Source organism: Schistocerca serialis, chromosome 4 (genome assembly GCF_023864345.2).
Source record: "Schistocerca serialis cubense isolate TAMUIC-IGC-003099 chromosome 4, iqSchSeri2.2, whole genome shotgun sequence".
Classification (NCBI taxonomy): Eukaryota; Metazoa; Arthropoda; class Insecta; order Orthoptera; family Acrididae; genus Schistocerca; species Schistocerca serialis.
Window position 1 is genome coordinate 947379132 of NC_064641.1, and position 22937 is coordinate 947402068.

Here is a 22937-nt window from a genome sequence, read left to right on the forward strand (position 1 = left end):
ACGATGGGTTCGATGACGGTTTGGATGTACCGTGCACTATTCAGTGTCCCCTCGACGATCACCAGTGGTGTACGGCCAGTGTAGGAGATCGCTCCCCACACCATGATGCCGGGTGTTGGTCCTGTGTGCCTCGGTCGTATGCAGTCCTGATTGTGGCGCTCACCTGCACGGCGCCAAACACGCATACGACCATCATTGGCACCAAGGCAGAAGCGACTCTCATCGCTGAAGACGACACGTCTCCATTCGTCCCTCCATTCACGCCTGTCGCGACACCACTGGAGGCGGGCTGCACGATGTTGGGGCGTGAGCGGAAGACGGCCTAACGGTGTGCGGGACCGTAGCCCAGCTTCATGGAGACGGTTGCGAATGGTCCTCGCCGATACCCCAGGACCAACAGTGTCCCTAATTTGCTGGGAAGTGGCGGTGCGGTCCCCTACGGCACTGCGTAGGATCCTACGGTCTTGGCGTGCATCCGTGCGTCGCTGCGGTCCGGTCCCAGGTCGACGGGCACGTGCACCTTCCGCCGACCACTGGCGACAACATCGATGTACTGTGGAGACCTCACGCCCCACGTGTTGAGCAATTCGGCGGTACGTCCACCCGGCCTCCCGCATGCCCACTATACGCTCTCGCTCAAAGTCCGTCAACTGCACATACGGTTCACGTCCACGCTGTCGCGGCATGCTACCAGTGTTAAAGACTACGATGGAGCTCCGTATGCCACGGCAAACTGGCTGACACTGACGGCGGCGGTGCACAAATGCTGCGCAGCTAGCGCCATTCGACGGCCAACACCGCGGTTCCTGGTGTGTCCGCTGTGCCGTGCGTGTGATCATTGCTTGTACAGCCCTCTCGCAGTGTCCGGAGCAAGTATGGTGGGTCTGACACACCGGTGTCAATGTGTTCTTTTTTCCATTTCCAGGAGTGTAATAATTATTATTGGCAGTGGTCTGGATTTATGTGATTCCAGAAGCAAGCAGTCAAGTGGATTGTGAACAATAAATACGGTGCACGTACTGCAAATGGGTGATTTTTAATATTGGTGCAGGCTATTGTTTAAGTAAGTCTGCTAGGTAGGGGAGTGGTGCAACTTCTTCCTCAATGTGGATAATTATCTTTCTTATTTAGAAGGAATGTAGATAGCCGTGGCTTATTAAACTCATAGTTCGGTAATTTTCACATCGGCCAACACCTGCTTTCTTTGGGATTGGAAATAATATATTCTTCTCGAAGTCTGCGGGTATTTCGCCTGTCACATACATCTTGCTCACTATATGGTAGAGTTTTGTTAAGGCTGGCTCTCCCAAGGCTGTCAGTAGTTCTAATGGAATGTTGTCTACTCCCAGGGCCGTGTTTCGACTCAGGTCTTTCAGTGCTCTGTCAAACTCTTCATGCAGTATCATATCTCTCATTTCATCTTCATCTACATCCTCTTCCATTTCCATAATATTGTCCTCAAATACATCGCCCTGGTATAGACCCTCTCTATACTCCTTCCACCTTTCTGCTTTCCCTTCTTTGCTTAGAACTGGGTTTCCATCTGAGATCTTGATATTCATGCAAGTGGTTCTATTTTCTCCAAAGGTCCCTTTAATTTTCCTGTAGGCAGTATCTATCTTACCCCTAGTGATAGATCCTTAAGTTTGACCTCTAGGCATCCCTGCTTAGCCATTTTGCACTTCCTGTCGATCTCTTTTTTGAGACGTTTGTATTCCTTTTTGCCTGCTTCATTTACTGCATTTTTATATTTTCTCCTTTCATCAATTAAATCCTATATCTCTTCTGTTACCCAAGGATTTCTATTAGCTCTCGTCTTTTTACCTACTTGATCCTCTGTCACCTTCACTATTTCATCTCTCAAAGCTACCTACTCTTCTTCTACGGTATTTCTTTCTCCCATTCTTGTCAGTCGTTCCCTAGTGCTCTCCCTGAAGCTCTCTACAACCTCTGGTTCTTTCAGTTTATCCAGGTCCTATCTCCTCTAATTCCCACCTTTTTGCAGTTTCTTCAGTTTTAATCTGCAGTTCATAACAAATATATTGTGGTCAGAGTCCACATCTGCCCCTGGAAATGTCTTACAATTTAAAACCTGGTTCCTGAATCTCTGTCTTACCATTATATAATCTATCTGAGACCTTCCAGTATCTCCAGGCTTCTTCCATGTATACAACCTTCTTTTATGATTCTTGAACCAAGTGTTAGCTGTGATTAAGTTATGCTCTGTAAATTCTACCAGGCGGCTTACTCTTTCATTCCTTAATCCCACTCCATATTCACTACTACGTTCCCTTCTCTTCCTTTTCCTACTATCGTGTTCCAGTTATCCATGACTATTAAATTTTCGTCTCCCTTCACTATCTGAATAATTTCTTTTAACTTATCATACATTTCATCTGTGGAGCTAGTTGGCATATAAACTTGTAGTACTGTGGTAGGTGCTTCGAATCTATCTTGGCCACAATAATGCATTCGCTATGCTGTTTGTAGTACCTTACCCGCATTCCTATTTTTTATTCATTATTAAACCTACTCCTGCATTACCCCTATTTGATTTTGTATTTATAACCCCGTATTCACTTGACCAAAAGTCTTGTTCCTCCTGCCACCGAACTTCACTAATTCCCACTATATCTAACTTTAACTTATCCATTTCCCTTTTTAAATTTTCTAATCTACCTGCCCGATTAAGTGATCTGGCATTCCACGCTCCGATCCGTAGAACGCCAGTTTTCTTTCTCCTGATAACGACGTCCTCTTGAGTAGTCCCCGCCCGGGGATCCGAATGGGGGACTATTTTACCTCCTGAATATTTTACCCAAGAGGACGCCATCATCATTTAACCATACAGTAAAGCTGCATGCCCTCGGGAAAAATTACGGCTGTAGTTTCCCCCTTGCTTTCAGCCGTTCGCAGTAGCATCACAGGAAGGCCGTTTTGGTTAGTGTTAAAAGGCCAGATCAGTCAATCATCCAGACTGTTGCCCCTGCAACTACTGAAAAGGCTGCTGCCCCTCTTCAGGAACCACACGTTTGTCTGGCCTCTCAACAGATACCCCTCCGTTGTGGTTGCACCTACGGTACGGCTATCTGCAGCGCTGAGGCACGCAAGCCTCTCCACCAACGGCAAGGTCCATGGTTCATCGGGGATATTTCATGACGTTTTTGTGTTTCTGCTACTGCTACGGAAGATTGCGCAACTGACTTGTTTATTTCTGGATTTCTGTTCATGACTATGTCGGATGATACCACCGATTCCGTTGCTTCGCTACTGTTTTCTGTACGATTCTCGATACACTGTTTCAATTCTGTGCGAAAGTCTTTATACTCTTTCCGATTTTTCGAGACTATCTTTTCAATGCGTGTGTCGAATCGCTTTAATGCGGCTCGTGTGACACGTTTTCCGACATTGAATTCTTGCACGATATGTTGCGCCTTACTAGACGTCTTACGTGCTAACTTATCCACTCTTTGATTAACGTTAGACACCGCATCCTGCACCTGGTCAACGTCAGAACGCATCTTTTTCTGGTCAGCCATTAACGATTGAATTAATTCGCGCGTGTCTCTCGCCTCTCTCCGGATTTCAGTAAATTGTTCATTGATTTCTGTTCGTAGTTTTTGCTGAATTACGCGGACTTTTTCGAACCCAGCGTAAGTTTCAAATTGGAGACTATTTAATGCAGTAGTTGTCTCTGTTTTTAAATTCGCCGTTTAAGCTTTTAACGTTGCATTTGTTTCTGCTTTTAAATTCGTTAACCCTGCATTTGTTTCTAATTTTAAATTTTCTGTTTCTGATTTCAAATCGGCCGTTTCTTTAATATTGCAGACACACTGGCTCTTCGCCATCGTCACCTGTCACCATTTGATTAAAATTCTGCCGTTCGCGTCTTTAACGTGGCGTTTCATCGACTTCTGTGCATAGTGCAGACGCGCTTGCACACGTTCTTTCTGTAGTAAACTGTGCCGTTTGGTTCAAAATTACTATATTCGGTTCAACACACCGAAGTTGTAGTCCTCTGACTCTATGTCTGACGCACTAGATTCGCCATTAGTTCGTTTTTGTGCATTCTCCGACTGTGATACCAGTCGTGAAACTGCTACCATTGTCTCTGCACTATCACTAAGTTCCGTTCCGTGGCTCGCACTTGATACATTCTGTTGTACATCAATCTCTATCCCGTCAAGATCTACAGTTTCAAGTCAAATTGTAGATCTTGACAGCACAGAGATTTTGACCTCAAACTGTAGATCTTCACATGATAGAGATTGACGTACAACGAAAAGTATCAAGTGTGAGTCACGGAACGGAACGTAGTAATAGTGCAGAGGGAATGGTAGCAGTTTCACGATTGGTATCACACTCTCCGGCTTTCCGCCATCTCTGATCGTCTCACAAACCTCTGTCTTTCTCGTACTCCGCGAGCTTGCGATCTCGTCAACTTCAAGTTATATGATCTTACCCGTTTCCAAAATACCATAGAAAGTCCAAATTATCATAGAAAGTTTCTTAGATTATACACACACCATTAGCAACGCCGTTCACTGTTTGTGGAATTTCAAGCCAACTCAACAACGCGGTGAACAGCTTGCGCGCGACAGCAAGGTCATGCACAAGCCACTTCTACACAGTGACAAATATTCTTCTGCTTGTTAATACAACTTTTCTACACTTTTGATCACACATTTACTGTATTCTGAACACTATACATTTACATTCATTGGATAACCTCGTCACAAAACAACAACACAAAAAAATGTTTTTTCAAAATTCAAGATTTTTTATTTTTTACTAATTTGACTAAATGCCATCCAGGCAGATCAATTTCCACCCTGGCAGGGTCACCATTTGTATGGTGATATATTCGGTTTTTCTTATTCTATGGCTGAGGACAACTGTGTACACGCTTTTACACAGGTTACAATGTGACAGTTCAAAATGGTTCAAATGGCTCTGAGCACTATGAGACTCAACTGCTGAGGTCATTAGTCCCCTAGAACTTAGAACTAGTTAAACCTAACTAACATAAGGACATCACAAACATCCATGCCCGAGGCAGGATTCGAACCTGCGACCGTAGCGGTCTTGCGGTTCCAGACTGCAGCGCCTTTAACCGCACGGCCACTTCGGCCGGCAATGTGACAGTGTTAAAACAGATTTCAGGATAACGCATCTCATCAACATCAAAAATCGAAATAATCCTAAACACAACAATATTAAATATTAACTCTCAGAGAGTTAAATTATCCTAAAGACGACAATATTAAAGTTTAACTAGAAGTTTAGTAGTATTTTTAGAATGAAATTCAAGTCTATGGTGGATGGTTAGTTATGTGACAAATTGAGCAAAAGATTACCCAAGTTCGCTCGAGTTTACAGTGGACGCAAGCTGGTGAACCAACAAGTTTACTTATCTGCACGCGATATTTACCTTAAGCTGTAATGAGCTGTCGTCTGCTAGGCTGGCCTCTCCCTCTCAAATTTCTATAAAAATATATTAAAATCTTTGCTGACTTTTTTCAGCATAAACTCTCCCTATGTTTCTCGTTATGCGAGAAAACATGTATTGATACTTAGTCATAGAATATGGCTACATAAATGTGCCTGGCTGGAGCAGCGTGCATATTATAATGCCCTCTCAGTTCTCGCAAGAACAATCAACTGATTGGCTGGTTCGTTTCCCCACAGTTGGAGCTAAACAGTGCTACAGCTGATTTCTAGCTGGATGTCAGCTGCTATGAACGCAGTGTTCACCCAAATTTCTTTTCTGCGTCGTACAGACTGTTATGCGCTCCGTTCTGCACCTACGCCAATTCAGAGAAGACTCCCCCTCAAAATTTCCGTCTTGTCTTTCTCATAGCTGAACTGTCTCCCCACCTGGGTTCTTCCATTCTTCATGTCACAGCTTTATTCGACCAATAGGAGCGTTCCTCTTATTTTGTGGAAACTCTCTCTACCAGTCGCAAGGGCCCTACCATTAAATTGAGTCTAAAGTTCGGCTCTTTGCTCCTTGCTAGTACGTTTTGTGGCCGCGCCAGACGTCAAAATGCATACATTGTCTCTCACGTGTGTACCACTCACTGGACACATGATCGAAAATGCGTCACTGGTCTTGTTAGTATCCATTTTGAATTCTGAAACGCAGTTTTTAACAGCTTTCTTTCCTGTCCTTCCTCAGGCGGCCCGTTAACTCTCTCCCCCCTTCTGAGTGACGTGGTCGGTCGTTGACCTGGCTTGGGACGCCCCTTCTAGTGATTTCCATTGTATCTCCCTTGGCGTGGCCTTGCCTCTGCTCTCGCCCCTCCGAATTCCAAACTAAAACGCCTCTCACTGCTTGTTGCACCTTCTGCTCATAGACATGCATTATATATAGGAACGGTGTGTTAATACCGTCGATTGAGGAGGAGGAGGAGATTACTGTTTAACGTCCCGTCGACAACGAGGTCATTAGAGACGAAGCGCAAGCTTGGGGTGGGGGAAGGATGGGGAAGGAAATCGGCCGTGCCCTTTCAAAGGAACCATCCCGGCATTGGCCTGAAGCGATTTAGGGAAATCACGGAAAACCTAAATCAGGATGGCCGGAGACGGGATTGAACCGTCGTCCTCCCGAATGCGAGCCCAGTGTGCTAACCACTGCGCCACCTCGCTCGGTACCGTCGATTGAGTGTCATCCCTTTTTGCATTACATATTGATAGGCAAATATGCTCATAACCACCGAATTAAGTTAGGTTTCATATACAGTTTCCCATTGCAATGTATAAAGCTCTCATGTAAGTTGCGAATGTGACCTTCACTTATTCTGCCACCTTACACTTTTCGATCTCATGCTTGAGAATCTGGAGCATATGAGTAAACTTTAAAATTATTTCCTAACATAAAACTTTTTGCTTGTAATTGGTCTAATTATGATTTGATATTGGCACTTCGTAAATTATATTCTGTCATGTTATTTCTGTAAACGAGGTAGATAAAAATAACTGCTGGTTCCAAAATAACGTCGCTTATTTAGCATGTGTTACAACTGCTGCAATATTAGAAAGGCCTATTTCGTTTTATCTAGCAGACGGTGACAAAATAGACGTCATCAAATGGAGAAACCACACGAGTCTTGGGTACTGTTCGTATCAACGGCGTTTTAGTATTAAACAACGTTTGACAAATTTTGAAGAGTAATAGATTATTTGGCAGAAAGGAAAGCATACCTTGTAAAACTGTAGCAAGATTATAGAGGAAAAAAAAGCTGGGATCTAAGGATTGAAGAAATGTGTACTGTCTTGCTTGTCTCCTCTCTTTACTGCTTTCATGATTCCTATATTTAATTTTATGTCACACGCAAGAGAAAGTTATTAGCTAATAGGCAACAAAGAGTGCAATAGTAGTGCAACAATTTGGGGGATACCTGTATTAACACGACAAAGCACGCTGTCATCAACCAGCATCTGTGAAACATTGGTCTGTGGAAAATAACATTCATGAAATGGAGTATTGCCGCGCGGGATTAGCCGAGCAGTCTGAGGCGCTGCAGTCATGGACTGCGCGGCTGGTCCTGGCGGACGTTCGAGTCCTCCCTCGGGCATGGGTGTGTGTGTTTGTCCTTAGGATAATGCAGGTTAAGTAGTGTGTCAGCTTAGGGACTGATGGGCTTAGCAGTTAAGTCCCACGAGATATGACACACATTTGAACAATTTTTTTTTTTTTTAAATGAGTAGCTTCTCTGAGCCCTGACCGCAACCCAGTGAAACATCTTCGGGATGAGACAAAATGTCAACTTCTCTGCAGACGCCAGCCTCCAGGTTTCTGCCAATTCTCCAGACACTGGGACAGCTCACTGAAAGTGTACCCAGCGGAGTTCACGCCAGCATAAGGCCAAAGGGCGAACATACCCCATATTAACGTCCGCTAATAGGTTGCTGACGGTTGCCGATCGGATGGTGAACGGCCAGTATCTGGCGGCGGAGGGAGGTGTATCCTTGCGGGAGGAGAGAGAAGTAACTAAACCGACTTGCTGGCCCGCCCAGCAGCAGCACAGCCCTGCCTCGCTACTATGCGTCGGTGGCACGCGGCGTGAGGGCCACGCCGGCTGCAGGGGAATCCCTGGCCTGCCCTGCTGCACCGCACTTGCCCGCCTTTCCACAGTGGGAGCAGGCTCACTGGAATCGCTTCTGCACACTCATCTCACTTCTGGGAGGCGGGCCACCCTGTGGAGAAGCCCTGGCAGTCCACTAGCAAGGTTATCCCAGCTGCCACCCGACTTCTATTGCAAGTGCCCAGCCCTTCAAACATTTCGAGCACATCGACTGGAGCTGCTGCCACTATTTGCTGCCGGTGTTTACGACTTTGTACACAACGGTAAGAAGATGTAGGCTACAAAAGTGGAGTGGCAACCGTCGTCATAGGAAAGTTGAATAGGAACAGAAATGATAAGCGAACGAGATAACACAGCAAACACAACACTTACTTAACTCGTATTTTTCCGAGTGAACAAAGATACAAATAATGCAGCAAGAAACATTGTCCAGCTATCACAATGTCAGTAAGGGTGAGGGTCGCTTTAATAGGCACGGACGACAGTATCGTAGCCGAGAGGCTGCGAGTGCGCCGGAGGTGTGGCGCAGCAGGTGCGCAGCATTGGGTCTGCCGGATCCCCCGTGACAGCTGTCACTGCCAGACGTTACCAGCTTCACGACACCCGCGGGTTGGTATCGATATTTGATACCACAGCTATTGCTTGCCATTTCGAAAAGTTAACGGTCGCCTCAAACTGAAATTTTTTAAAGGTATAGCTGTGTTGTCCTCTACCTTATTTAGCTTCCTTTTCTTTGTTAAAATCTCCTCAGGCTTCCAGCCATTTGAGGTGGTTAAAATCCCACGGGCTTTCGACTGAGCTCTCATTGGCCATTGTCAAGTGGTAAACGAGTGCTGTGCTATCGTGGGCTTACCGTCACATAGCCCCATTGCTGGCTGTGAAGTCAGTGACGTGCAGTTCCTCGCCAGATACGGTAACACCTGCCACATCCACTTCAACCTAGTGACGGCCACATCACAGGTTGTGGTGATCTGCAGATCGCCGTCCTTACTGATGTTTTCGGATTTGGTTTTTTTTACTGTTTTTTCTATAATTCCGTACGAAAGTTCTTTCATCCTCATCATGACATAATCCGGTGTCGATGTTGTAGAGAGTGCTCTGCGACGGCTGATTTTCCAGGATAGCGTAGCACTCTCGTCTTCTGTCTGGCGCTGCTCCACAGTGCCTCTGATTGCCTGAGTTAGTATAGCCACGCTGACGTGGTATCTTCTACGTAACAGGCGTTCTCACCCCTAGGTCACCCTTCACAGTACTCACGAACTGTCGTTTTTTTGCTGGGGGCCCGAACAGTGACAGAACTCCACGCTTTTGTGCCGAATGGTGATCGCTGGGAGCGTGTAGATGACGATCCGTGGGTCTGGGTTTTCTGTACACAATACGGAGGTGGTGCACATTGGTTTTTTCGGCGAACGTACCGTCTGTCTCCAGTTCGATCGTAAACCTGACGCGATCGTGAATGCCGTTCAAGTTTTGTTTTGCACAGAAGATCATTAGAATATATGATGTACGTTTTAATGGTGCTGCACACTTAATCGGGCGCTAGTAGGTGTGGCCCCCCCTGTTGCAGTTCGTGGCGCACCCGAACGTGCAGCAGCTGCTGGCGTCCATCTGGTACGAGGGGCTGCCCGGCTTCCGGCGCAAGAACATGGTGCTGCAGGCGCTCGAGATCGTCCGCATCGGCATCCTGTTCCCGCTCTTCTCCTTCATGTACGTCGTCGCGCCGCACTCGCGCTTCGGCCAGACGATGCGCAAGCCCTTCATCAAGTTCATCTGCCACTCCGCCTCCTACTTCACCTTCCTCTGTAAGTATCTCGCCACCAACATTCTCACAACAATCACAACGTGTAACTCATACAATCCACACCCTATAGCAATAGCCTAATCCGCCGTAATGAACATTCCTCGAAGGTTCGGAATTGCTGTCGGGGTGGAGGAGACGTTGCGACGATATTTCGACTCGCATTCGTTACGCTTGAGCGTGGCTGATCGGTTCTCAGCAGAAATATCGTGGTGACAGGTCTGCCTCATCAGACTCAATCCAGAAACTCTATTCAATAGTCTACTCAGACGATAAAAGACACGGAGTAGAAACTACCAAGTCTCTAAAACTACAGAACACAATCTACATGTGAAAACTCTTATCCTAGAATTTAATAGGTGCCACATTTCAGTCACAATTACAGTACTCGTTACTACTGCAGTCAATTTCAAAATGACGAGAGTAGATTATTAAGCATAATTCACTCGTTCACATACTGTTTTTTTTAATTTTGGGGCAAGATGGGGTAACTTACTGTTTTCATACCACAGAAGCAGTTATATCCTGTTCCAGGACATCCAGGACATATTTCAAAGAATTTGGTGTACTCTTATACGCTCACGGGACACAGCACTAGTCGGCCCCTTAATTGAGCACTGCCGGTGGTGGTGGCGGACTGCGACCTCACGGGCGTGTGGCCGCCAAAGCGTCCTGTAAGTGGCGGGCGGCATCGTGGGAAGGCGGGCCGGCGTCGATACCCGTCACACTGACGCAGAGGACCTGCCGTGTCTGGACGCACGGTCGGAGGCTGCGTCAAGTAGCACCACATTTGAAATCGAAATTCCTGAGTTACACGTAAAAGCATGGCAGCAGCTGCAAGTGAATCGTGCACCGTGGGAAAAACGGAAAAGAAGAGAAGCGAAACTTTCCACATGTGGTGCTGCAGAAAGTTGTTGAAAATTGCGTGAACTGATAAGGTAATGAAAGAGGAGGTTCTCCGAACAATCGTCCAGGAAGTAATAGGTGGAAAACAATGAAAGGTAGAACGGACATGATGACAGGATACGTGCTAGCACATCAGGGAATAACTCCCATCGTAGTTGAGGGAGCTGTAGAGGGTAAAAATTAACCAGACTATATATATGAAATGCTTGAGGAGTTTGAGTATGTTGCCACAGGAGAGGAAGTCGTGCAAGACCGCATCGGATCAGTCAGAAGACAGACGACAAGGACTAAGAGTTCCTTTGAAAATTAACATAACAAATTTAACTGAAACTAGAAATATGAAAATAAAACAGAATTGAACAATTATTCTGAAGTGTTCTATTATCGAATTTTTAATATTTACTTCTAAAATTAGGAAAGGAGAAAAATTTGTGACACACTCAGTGCTCTGCACTAGGATAATTCGCTGATTTGTCCGACCATTTCTTCAATTTTTTCTTAAATGATTTATATTTCAGTCAATAATTTGTGCTGCCCACTGACTGCGTCCGTGATTGAACTAGTACTCACATATAAATTTCAAACTCAGAGAGTGCGTCGCAAATTGTGTGAGAGTCTAATGTTTCATCTTCATTAAGTTGAAAATGAGGAGTGTATATAGTATTTGTATTGATAGAAATGATTGTTGGTACTGCCAAATAGGTGAAATTTATCACCCTCATCGCTACACGCAATAGCTCACTGAAGAAACAGTACAAGTCTTTCAATAAGGTTCGAGTAGTGTTCGTCACCACTTCATGTGTGTGACTGATTTACAACCATGAATCTGCACCAAGTCCTTTTATCAGGTTCCCGCCTTTCCAACTAGGATGTGTACAGCTGAATCCTGCCGTCGTTGTCTGCCACTTCCCTTTTCTGTCTTACTGCTCAGCTCGAGCCTTCGATTGTCACTGACTCAATTTAGTCTCATGAATAAGCTTCGATCTAATTATCCGCGTTCTGTTTCATTTATTAGCTACTGAATTTCCAATTAACTTCCTTCCTCATTTCATTCTAACGTTTGCCGCTTGTTTCAAATGTAGTAAAAATTGGTAAGTTTCTTACAAGGTATTTTATTGTGCGCGCTTCTTTCGAAATGTTCCTCTGCTACCCACTCGTATATCATTATAGCCTTAACTACCGAGAAGAAATATTTTCTTTTCTTCTGCCGTAATATTAAATTAAAAACAATAATTTCTTAACAATCACCTTAAATGTTTCTAATACCAGGTAATACCAATTTTTTGTGATACTTAAGCACGCTGCACTCTAGATTACAGTCGTAGCGATGGGAAATAAAGCTAGCAGGCAAAGGCAAAACTATTGACCTTCAAGTTATTTATGTTTGAGGACCATTAGAAACTCTATATCACAAAGTTTAAGCAGACATCATAAATACGCATATTGGTTTTAATTTGTTCCATCCACATTGCTGTAGCTATGTTTTAGCACACAACAGCGACGGAGCTATTGAAAAATGGATGGACGAATACTTAGCGCCCCAGCCAGTGTAAACGTTAGAGATCCAAGAACATTCTGATCTGGTAGCCTGCTGAAGGATTATTCTCGTGATTTGTGCATCATATCCAAATTTGGACGTCACGACACCACACAACGAAAAGTCATCAAGTGTTTCCCACACAACAAGAATAGGACAGTCATAATTCATCATGGGAGTGAAATTCTTCTAGAGTCACCTGCGTCCCTCAGTCTCGATAGAATTTTCAACTTGCTAACTGGGAACTGTTTCAAAGAGGACTTGATAGTACCGTTGAACGTATTCTCCCAATTTCATTCAGTTATGAAAGATCTATGGGACGATTAACCCAATGTGCTCCACGTGGTTTTCGGAAGGAGTACATCTCGGTTGGTCTCAAGAAATCAATGAGTTATATGCTAAATATTAAGAATCTGAAAATGACGGGACAGTTGATAACCTATTGACAGCTCTCAACAAGTACAGAAAATTGAAGTGGCAGACAACGACGGCAGGATACAGCTGTACACATCCTAGTTGGAAAGTCGGGAACCTTATAAAAGGACTTGGTACAGATTCACGGTTGTAAATCAGTCACACACATTAATGCCAGCGCTGTTGCATCCAGGCCAAAGACGATTTAGAAAACTAAAAAAGACGAGGCACAGATACTAAACTAGAAAAATGAATTGTACATAAAGAGTGATGTGTTGGCAAATGTGCCAACACCTTGTAGATAGAGGAGGCCGAAATGCACGCTATCTAACGCAGACGGGCGTGAATTCTGGAACAGGATAAGTAGTGAATGCTAATAAGAAAAGTATGCAGCTCCTCGAATACTTAACTTTTATTCCTTCATGTGAATACAGCATTCTTGATGAGACATTTCACACGATAACTATCAAACTATGTAAGGCTAATGGCGCCTTGCTAGGTCGTAGCCATGGACTTAGCTGAAGGCTATTCTGTCTCTCGGCAAATGAGAGAAAGGCTTCGTCAGTGTAGTCGCTAGCAAAGTCGTCGTACAACTGGGGCGAGTGCTGTTCCGTATCTCGAGACCTGCCTTGTGGTGGCGCTCGGTCTGCGATCACACAGTGGCGACACGCGGGTCCGACATGTACTAAATGGACCGCGGCCGATTTAAGCTACCACCTAGCAAGTGTGGTGTCTGGCGGTGACACCACAAAGAGGTCCCATGTAAAACCACATCCAGCCCACTCATGGCTTGTGCATTGAGGAACTTGATGTAGCCTTGGATATGCTAAAGTAAATAAAGCTGTTTGTTACGATGGCGTACATTCAGAGAGTCTTAAATCCATCGGAACTTAAAATTGTGGCTCATTGAATTTTTCAGTGAGATTCTGAGGACCGGAAAAAGCTTTTCAAGCAGGCTAAGACGGAACCGGTTCTTCTCTCTGTTGACCAGCATCGCTGCTAGAAAGGCTTTCTTTAAATCGCATTCTAGAGTCCACTGAGCAAATCGTCCCTGTCGAACAAGCTGGCTTTAGGAAACAGAGCAGCTGTTGTGATCACGTCGTGCCATTGATAAATCTAACAGAAGCTGGATTCAGCGGGTTCTGCATCCGGCTACAGTTTTTGTGGCTCTTATGGCAGCTTTGACACTTGTGGAGGGAGGAATTGATGTCGAAGTTTATTGAAATCGGTCCATATCAAAAGGTGGCATTACTAATGAACAACATGCTCTCTGAAAGGCACTTTAAGGAGTTGGTGAATGAACAAGCTAGCAGATGGAGGACTGTAAATAACGGCCTGCTTCAGGGGTCAGTTCATCTTCATCTACATAATAACTCTGGAATTCACAATTAAGTGCTCGGCAGAGGGTTCATCGAACCACAATGCAGCTACTTCTATGCCGTTCCAATCTCGAACAGTGCCCAGGGAAGCGAATACTTAAACCATTCCATGCGCGCTCTGATTTCTCTGATTTTATTATGACAGATCATTTCTCCCTATGTAACTGGGCGCCAACAAAATGGTTTCACACTCTTGAGGATAAAATTGGTGATTGAAAAACGCCTTTGTTTGACAGCCACCACGATTCGTCTATCATATCTATGGCTTTTCGCGATAATACACAGCTAGCTGCCCTTCTTCGAACTTTTTCCATGTTCTCTGTGAATCCTATATGATGCGGATCTCACACCATCACAGCAGTACTCTTGAAGAGGGCGGACAAGCGCAATGTAACACGTCTCCTTAACAGACGTGTTATATTTTCTAAGTGTACTGCCAAATCGTAGTCCCTGGTTTGCTATCCCTACAACACTAGCTATGTAATAGTTTCACTTTAAGTTATTTGTAGCTGTAATCCCTAGTATTTAGTTGAATTTTCAGTTTTTAGGTTTGTGTGATTTGTCTTGTAACCGAAATTTAGAGGATACCTTCTAGTACTCTTGTGGGTGACTTTACACTTTTCATTATTTAGAGTCAATTGTCACTTTTTGCACCATGCAGATGTTTTGTCTAAATCATTTTGCAATTCGTTTTGCTCATCTATTACTTTACAAGACGGCAAATGACAGCATCATCTGCAGACAGTCTAAGATGACTGCTCAAATTGTCCACTAAATAATAGTTCGTGTAGATCAGGAGCGGCAGAGAGTCTGTAACAATCCCAGATATTACTTCTCTTTTACTCGATAGGTTCCGTCATTTATTACGAACTGTGACCTTTCTGACAGGAAACCACGAATCCAGACATACCAGTGAGCGGCTAACGGAAGCGGTAAAGGCTGCCAGTCTTGCTTGCAAGATGAAGGCAGAGCTGACCATTTGCAGTACAGTCGACAGTACCGACTGCGGACCTCTGGTGCAGAGCGGAGTGGAGGGTCTGAATCAGAGGTCAAACGATTCTGCGACCGTGTAGGCTGCAGATTCCTCGACTTGCACCATAAAGTGGTTGAGTTTCGGGTTCCGCTGAATAGGTCAGGTGTCCACTACACGCAGGAGGCGGCTACACGGGTAGCAGGGACTGTGTGGCATGGACTGGGCGGCTTTTTGGGTTAGAGGGTCTCGGCAAACGCAAAAAGGGTTTCAGTCTCAAAGGGTGCAGGCCGATCACAGGAAGAACCATCGGTAAAACACTTGTAAATTGTCGTACCTGTGTTGGGACAGTACCAGAGCTGCAAGCGCTAATGGGAAGCACTGATTCTCAAATCGTTATAGCCACTGAAAGTTGGCTAAAGCCGGAGACAAGCCGAAATTTTTGCGAAAATCTAACAGTGTTCCGAAAGGATAGGCTAAACACAGTTGGTGGTGGCGTGTTTGTTGCTGTTAGAAGTAGTTTATCTGGTCGCGAAATTGAAGTAGATAGTTCCTGTGAGTTAGTATGGGTAGAGGTCATTCTTGCCAACCGGAATAAAATAACTGGATTCTTTTACCGACCTTCCAATTCAGATGACAGGTTCAAAGAAAACTTGAGTTTAATTTCGAGCAGGTACCCGACTCATACAATTATAGTCGGTGGTGACTTTAATTTACCATCGATATGTTGGCGAAACTACATGTTTAAATCCGGAGGTACGCATAAAACATCATCCGAAATTGTGCTAAATGCATTATCTGAAAATTACTTCGAGCGGTTAGTTCATGAGCCCAAGCGAATAGTAAATGGTTGTGAAAACACACTTGACCTTTTAACAACAAATAATCCTGAACTAATAGCAACCATCGAAACGCATACAGGGATTAGTGAACCTAGGGTTGTCGTAGCGAAACTGAATATCGTAATCCCCAAAAAAATCCCCCTAAAATAAACGAAAAATATACATATTCAAAAAAGCGGATACGATGTCACTGGAAGCCTTTGTGAGAGACAGTCTCCACTCCTTCCAGGTCCAACGTAAGCGTCAGAAGCGACCGACAGCGAGGGACGCCTCGATACGCGACGCTGCAGCGACAAGCAGCAGTACAGGGCGAAAAACTCGGATGCCCTGCGTGCGAGCGGCCGTGTCGCGCTACAAGATGGCTGCTTAGAGCCGACCAGCTGTTTCTTTAAAACGGCGCTCCTAAACGGTGGAATACTGTAGCTCGAGACCAAGGCTACATAGCTTTGCGTAGGAAAATATAGCGCAAAGGAATGCTGTGCATGAAATTTACAAAGGACGGAATCTTCATGGAGATGATCACCAGACAATTCTTCAATTATACATGAACGAGCAGAGGAGCATTCGACTATCTCATCAATAAAGTAGAGACGAATATTACATGATCGAGAACTCGTAACAGCTGATAAATGCGGAAGAATGACAGACTACCGTAAATAACAAGAACGAAGAGTGCTAATAGAAAGTGAGCTGTGGTGTAACGCTAGCGTTCCCAGTTTGTAACTACTCGTAGGAAAGGGTCGTGGGTACGATCCCAGTGATCTCATATATTTTAACTGACTGAGCTACAATTTTGTATGCTAAGTTTTGTGTATACTGTTTACACTGCGTCAGTAAGTAGATTTACTAGGTCGTGCCAAAGTACTTGCTCTTTAACTGTATACACACCTATCCCAGTATACCACACACATTAAATTCTCAATAAATTACAATGAACAGCGATAAAATTTTACAGACAATTGATGTTTCGAACGTAATTCATCAGCAGCCAGTATTAAGGCCAAGCGTTTCAGTTAATTATAAATAGTATGTAAAAGTGAACGATAAAAAATTTTTGAAAAGAAAGTTAACCGTTTTATGAAATGATTTGTCTAAAAGTATGAAATAAAAAATATTAGGGAAACATTTGATGCACCTCATTTTCCGTTCAAGATTTCGAGCATCATTCAGAGGCACGTAGAACGTTTTTCTGGTCTATTTATTTCTTTTACACAAATCATTTCACAAACTATTTGACCGATTTCTTTCGTTCTTTGTTTTCAAGCGTTATTCACAAAGCATGATCTTTCTGACTCCTCGTTTGTCTTCCTGGCGTCTTCTGTTCTCGGAAATCCTAACTGTGGTACTTGATTCGAAGAAAGCGTCTTTGACATTTGCGTACCGCACCACTGTATCTTTTTATGTGCGAAATAGCTAGGCCGTGAACAGAGAACTTTTTGACATTCCATTTACACAGCCTGGCAGCAGCTTTTCGTGAAATATTTCAATTATTCCTATAATCATTAATAAATTTTCCTTAATTACCCTGATTACTTTCAAGCAGTTAAATGTTTTCATGCAAAAATAGACCTCACGCTGCCTGTTTCTCCCACTTTGTTTGGCTATGAAAAACCAGACAAAACCGCACGGTGCAATTTATAGGGAGTCTTGTTTACGCTCTGCTCATGCGTTTGCAAAAACGTATCGAGTGTTAATCATATGATAAAATAGTCATTTCTGCGTGCTGTCTTTTCCAAAAACCGTCCTTTCGATATCTTCAACCGTTTATGAGATACGACGATTTGTATGACCACTTGATTCCAGAAGCACAGGAAGGATTCGGACGCGCCGCGAGCGACCCATCCGCGGATAGAACAAAAAGAGATATCAATCCGGTCTCAACTTTAAATACAATTTAGATATATTGGTTACATTTAACACGCAATAATGTATGGCCTTAAATGACCTATACGGATAGTCTACATAGTGTGATTTTACCTCTACAAATTCTTAGAATTTTCGTGCAGCCATATACTCAGTTTCGTGCATCACAGTAACTATTACGAATAACGAAAATAAATTCAGACCATTATCGAGCAAAGATATCAAGCTATAACATGCGGACGGACAAAACTTTTTCACCGAATAGTTTTCTTAAAACCGGATGATAGGACACACGTGGCTGTAGCTCTCCCTGTCGCGCCGGCTGCAGCGACGAGACGAGATTCAGACACGTTTGAATTCTAACGTCGCCAGTTGTAGCAGAGGACAGGCAGCGCCAGGGATGTCGCCCATGTGGGACACTCCCGTAACTATATCAGCGGTTGTGTTTTGTCGCCTGAAGCCGTCGCTCGCTGTCGGTCGCTTCTGTCGCTCCAGTAGACCAGATGCGGCTTGAATTAAAAGAAATAGTATCGGCAGCAGTTGAGAGATTTATACCAAATAAATTAACAAACGACAGATCTGATCCTCCTTGCTACACAAAACACGTCAGAACACTGTTGCACAAACAACGAAAAAAACACGCCAAATTTAAACGGGCGCAAAATCTACAAGATTAGCGATCTTTTACAGAAGCTCGAAATTTACGCGCACTTCGATTCGAGACGCTTATAGTAGTTTCCACACTTTGTCTCGAAACCTGCCACGAAATCCAGAGAATTCTGGTCATATGTGCAGTATGCCAGCGGGAAGACAACGCCTTCTCTGCGCGACAGGAATGGAAATACTGAAGACGAAAGTTCTGCCAAAGCAGAGTTACATAGCATTTCGAAATTCCTTCACCAAAGAAAACGAAGTAAATATTCCAGTAGGGGGACAAGGGGCGTGTCACCCCACTCTCCATTGTTGCCAAATTTAAACAAGATGGCGGCGATGACGTCATCCAAGATGGCGGCATGTAGACTTGGCAACAGCGCATGACGTCATCCAAGATGGCGACTTTTGGCTGGAGAATAGTCCAATTGTGCTACGTCCACTAACCTAAACTGAAGAAAAAATGGCGGGAAGTTTGAATTCCAACAGGATAAGGCATGCAAAGACCGTACTTGTCTTTATTATTGATTATCATTCATTAACATTCATTATCATTTATTAACATCCATTATCATTCATTGTCATTCATTGCCATTCATTATCATTCATTATTATAGGCCTACCTCCACTAGAAAATTGCGCCAAATTCAAATTCCAACACGATATTCTCTCGAAAACTGTACTTCTATGTATTATTATCATTTATTATTAATTCAGGATGTCCGATTTTCTCGGTGAGAAAGCCATTCTCCTTACATCCATAACAAAAATCTATCACAAGTTGAAATCCCCAACACCATAATTGATCATATGTACGAGCTTTCTCCGTCACTTATCTTTTTTTTTTCACTGGTAACCTATCATAATCGTGTCAAATAATATACTGCACTTATAGTAACGTAATTCACGTCCCTTGATTTTTCAGGGGAGGGGGGGGAAGGGACTGAAGACTTTATTTCAAGCAGTACGGTCATCACTTGTTCTCCAGCACAGTCAGCACACACATCTTTGATATCGCAGTGCAGTCACCACGACGTCCGCACTCCAACTGAATTAGTTCAAATCCTCGCCACCCCCTGGCCAGCTCGCGGAGACACTACCTACGCCTGTCACGTGAGGCGGCCAGCCACTAGCGCGGGGGGCGAGCCCTGTGATCGCTCCCACGTCGTAAACATATTTCGCTGGACACGTTGGAACTTGTCGAGTTTAACGTCACAGCGGCCCCCTGTCCGCTCACCACGTGCATTCGTCGCCTCCACATGTTTCCCGCCAAAATTAACTCCCTCGGAGCTGAATCACACAACGGTCGGCCGTTTCCTTGCAACACTTCCGGCACCACGTTCAAACCTGCAGATACCGACCTCACACAGCCGTTCGCCACGTGTCCCTGTGCGAGCGAGATCGCAGTGCTACACTTTTGGCGGCAAAGTTTGCTCGACAGTGGAATCCGCCATGACTATATAACAGCACCTTTGGACTGCACTAGAACGCCCGCTAATTGACTCGCTCTCGCACGCGCGTAATAACTGTACAACCGCTACGCCACCGCCCCGCTTACGTCACACACCTCCATACACGTGACGGACATCGCCTTCTGTAAATTCCTGGAAAATGACTCTTTATTTCAGACATTACGGTCGTGCAGGTGTATTCCAACTGACTTCTCCATGCCCACACAGCGAAACTCCAGAGCGCGGCCGGCTGAGCCCGCTCCCTGGCCGGCTGACGTCAAGCGGTTTACGGTGCCTGCCCAGCCCCCACGGCCCGCGCCACATGCAGGCCGCGGCGCCACAAACGGTCGCTCGCACCCGCGAGCACTTAATCCCGAGTACGCTGTTTCCTGTCGACCGCGTTCCGTGCGCGTTTATTCGTCGCGAGAACGCTCGCTAATTCACTCTCACCGCCCCGCTATATTAAATAATTCCATTTACAATGTCATATACATATTGAAACGTGTTCAACTCCCTAATATCAACTACTTTTCGAGGACCAGAACGCCACCTCCGCCTCCTCCTAGGAACCAGCGCCAAGTTTGAAATCTGCCAGTAAACAAAGCTCACTTGCGCTTCCGCCACCAACCTAAGAAAATTGCTTCAAACTAAGCCACCAGCACTCAACCTCTTCGTACACGTCTCTGGTAAACGGAATGTTTTTTCTACCGAGTTGGAAACTTCCTTGACGTTACAACGCGCGATCGACCACGTGGCTCTGTCAGACAAAGAACGCTCTCACTAAGTTAACTGATCACCTGATTCTCATTATTCAGCCCACATGCTTAGATTATCTAATCCAGGGTCTTGGCGAAAACACACGTCCGTACACATGAGCCATCGCGCGCACCTGGCTTAGTACCTACGTAAGTGAATGTAACATAGTCCACATGACTATTAATTAATCTGATCAATTAATTAACCTCTCTGACGCGGAAAACTTCCACGTCCACCTACACTTGGAATCAATTTTCGCCACCGCCACACCCACCTGGACTTGAAATGAAATAGTTAAAGTCCCTACCGACCACCACGTCCTTTTACCGACCCATGTTCGTTGGCTAACATGTACTAATGCTTGCCTTCGTTTACTAACGTGCACTAACGTGTACTAACCCACATTAACTTAAATACAAATAAGCCAAGCTTCAATTCTGATGGTCAGTTCGTGTTTCGCTACCAAACACAAGAAAACTGTGGCAAACGAAGCCACTAACCTAAGTCACCTGTGATGACTCAAAATCGTCTGCGTTGCCTCTCTCACACACCACGAGCGCGAGACCGCCCACATCACAGTCTGGACCTTTATACTAGCGTCGGACATACTCCTGTATAAATATTCTAGCTAAACTATGACCCTAATAGTGTTGTTCAATCCACACGGTCCAGTACCTAAGCTGAGAACATTGCTCGCCCCATCTTTAGTTAACCGCTGAGAGACGGAGATATGCTGCAATCACATCCCTCGCGCTCTCGTAGCTACTCACCTCAGCAATTCGATCTAACACACCCTCCAAGTAGAAAAAATAACAACCAACTCGAACTCTCTCATATTCTATATCGTCCCTGAAATACTTAACGTACATTTTATTTACGCATCGAGTATACCTATCACTCTCATACAAAAAACACTCGTCCTGATATACCTGGTGTCATGTTGCACAGCTCCTAATTTCAGAGCACAATATCAAACTGCTCCTAAATAATGCAGTACACATAACTGTAAACACCATCAGTACTCGCAATCTGTCCAAATAACGCACAGCAAAGTAACTCAACAGACGCACGCAATCAACCTATCCCACATTAAGTCACACGTCCCACAGCTCTCAATTCGCCTCTGTTCGCCCCCTCAAACATGACTTGATGACAGCCGCATTCACACCTAACACCTGAGAAATTCATATCACCGACACGCCGAACATGACTATCCAAGCCAGGCCACGCGAGTCGTCTGTCGCCGTCCTAACTCAGTGCGGTCCAGCACACATGTTAAGGCCGCATTCCATTGCTCGCCGGCCTATATGCGACACATCTCCACCTTCACGTCTGTTGTCAGAATAGCCGAGAGCGAGTTTACACACACACCGTCGGCACACATCCCAGCGCTTCTCTCCCCTCTCAATCTAAAACGATCATTTGAAAATAAAAATAAAAAATAAGAGCCCAGTGAACCTCTCCGAAATTGTATAGTGTCCCCCCCCCCCCCCCCCCAAAAAAAAATAGTTAACGCTCGCTTTCGTGTTTTCTAAGCTTATTTGTAAATTCAAATTCTTACCCTAACAGAACTTGTTTACCAAAATAATACTGAATGCGCTCCCCACCTCCTACCTTTCCAGCTCTCAGCATACGCAAATGTTCTCAACCCTCCTATATCCCAGCACAACCGATTAATCATTCGTATTCCTTCTTCTCGAATTTACTGGTCTAATTTCCTAAGGACCCGTTATCGAAGTACCATCCTGCTTTTCTTTGTGATGCTTCCTGTGCTTACTTTTACAGAGATCGCTAAATTACCTCCACAGCCCCCCACCCTCTCAATCTACACACACACACACACACACACACACACACACACACACACATACGGTCATCCTCTCTACTCATCCCATAACATAAGCATTAGTAACTTTACAATCCATTATATACACACCCTGCACAATGTAAACCACATTAACTTTACAATACCCACTACATGCCCCAATTCTCTTAATTCCTAAGGAAGCATTGTGAACCTGCTCTTTCTTTCTACACACGCCACACTCAGCGGTAATCAGCCCTTCTGCGTCAACGGATGGAAGTCCCTCTCAGAACTGTTCCACAAATTCTGCGATCGCTCCCCCTCAACACAAATGCGTTACTCTCTCTTCTTCTTCCTTGCCTGCTCGCTTTTTTCTACAAACTTAAGCAGACTCATAGACTACAAGAACACACCAATTTTTTTTCTAAGTATAGCATCCTTTAAACCACTCAATAACTAGAAACAAACAGACCAAAAAA

At 44.7% G+C, this 22937-nt stretch overlaps 1 protein-coding gene across 1 annotated transcript in view; it reads left to right on the top strand.

Moving 5' to 3' along the window:
• The window catches only part of LOC126474851 (transient receptor potential-gamma protein-like), a 528586-nt gene that overhangs the window by 155040 nt on the left and 350609 nt on the right, over positions 1-22937 (top strand). Inside the window, exon 5 of the mRNA XM_050102331.1 lies at positions 9655-9889. Within this exon, the coding sequence (XP_049958288.1) occupies positions 9655-9889 (235 nt within the window). The remainder of the gene's footprint in view (positions 1-9654; positions 9890-22937) is intronic.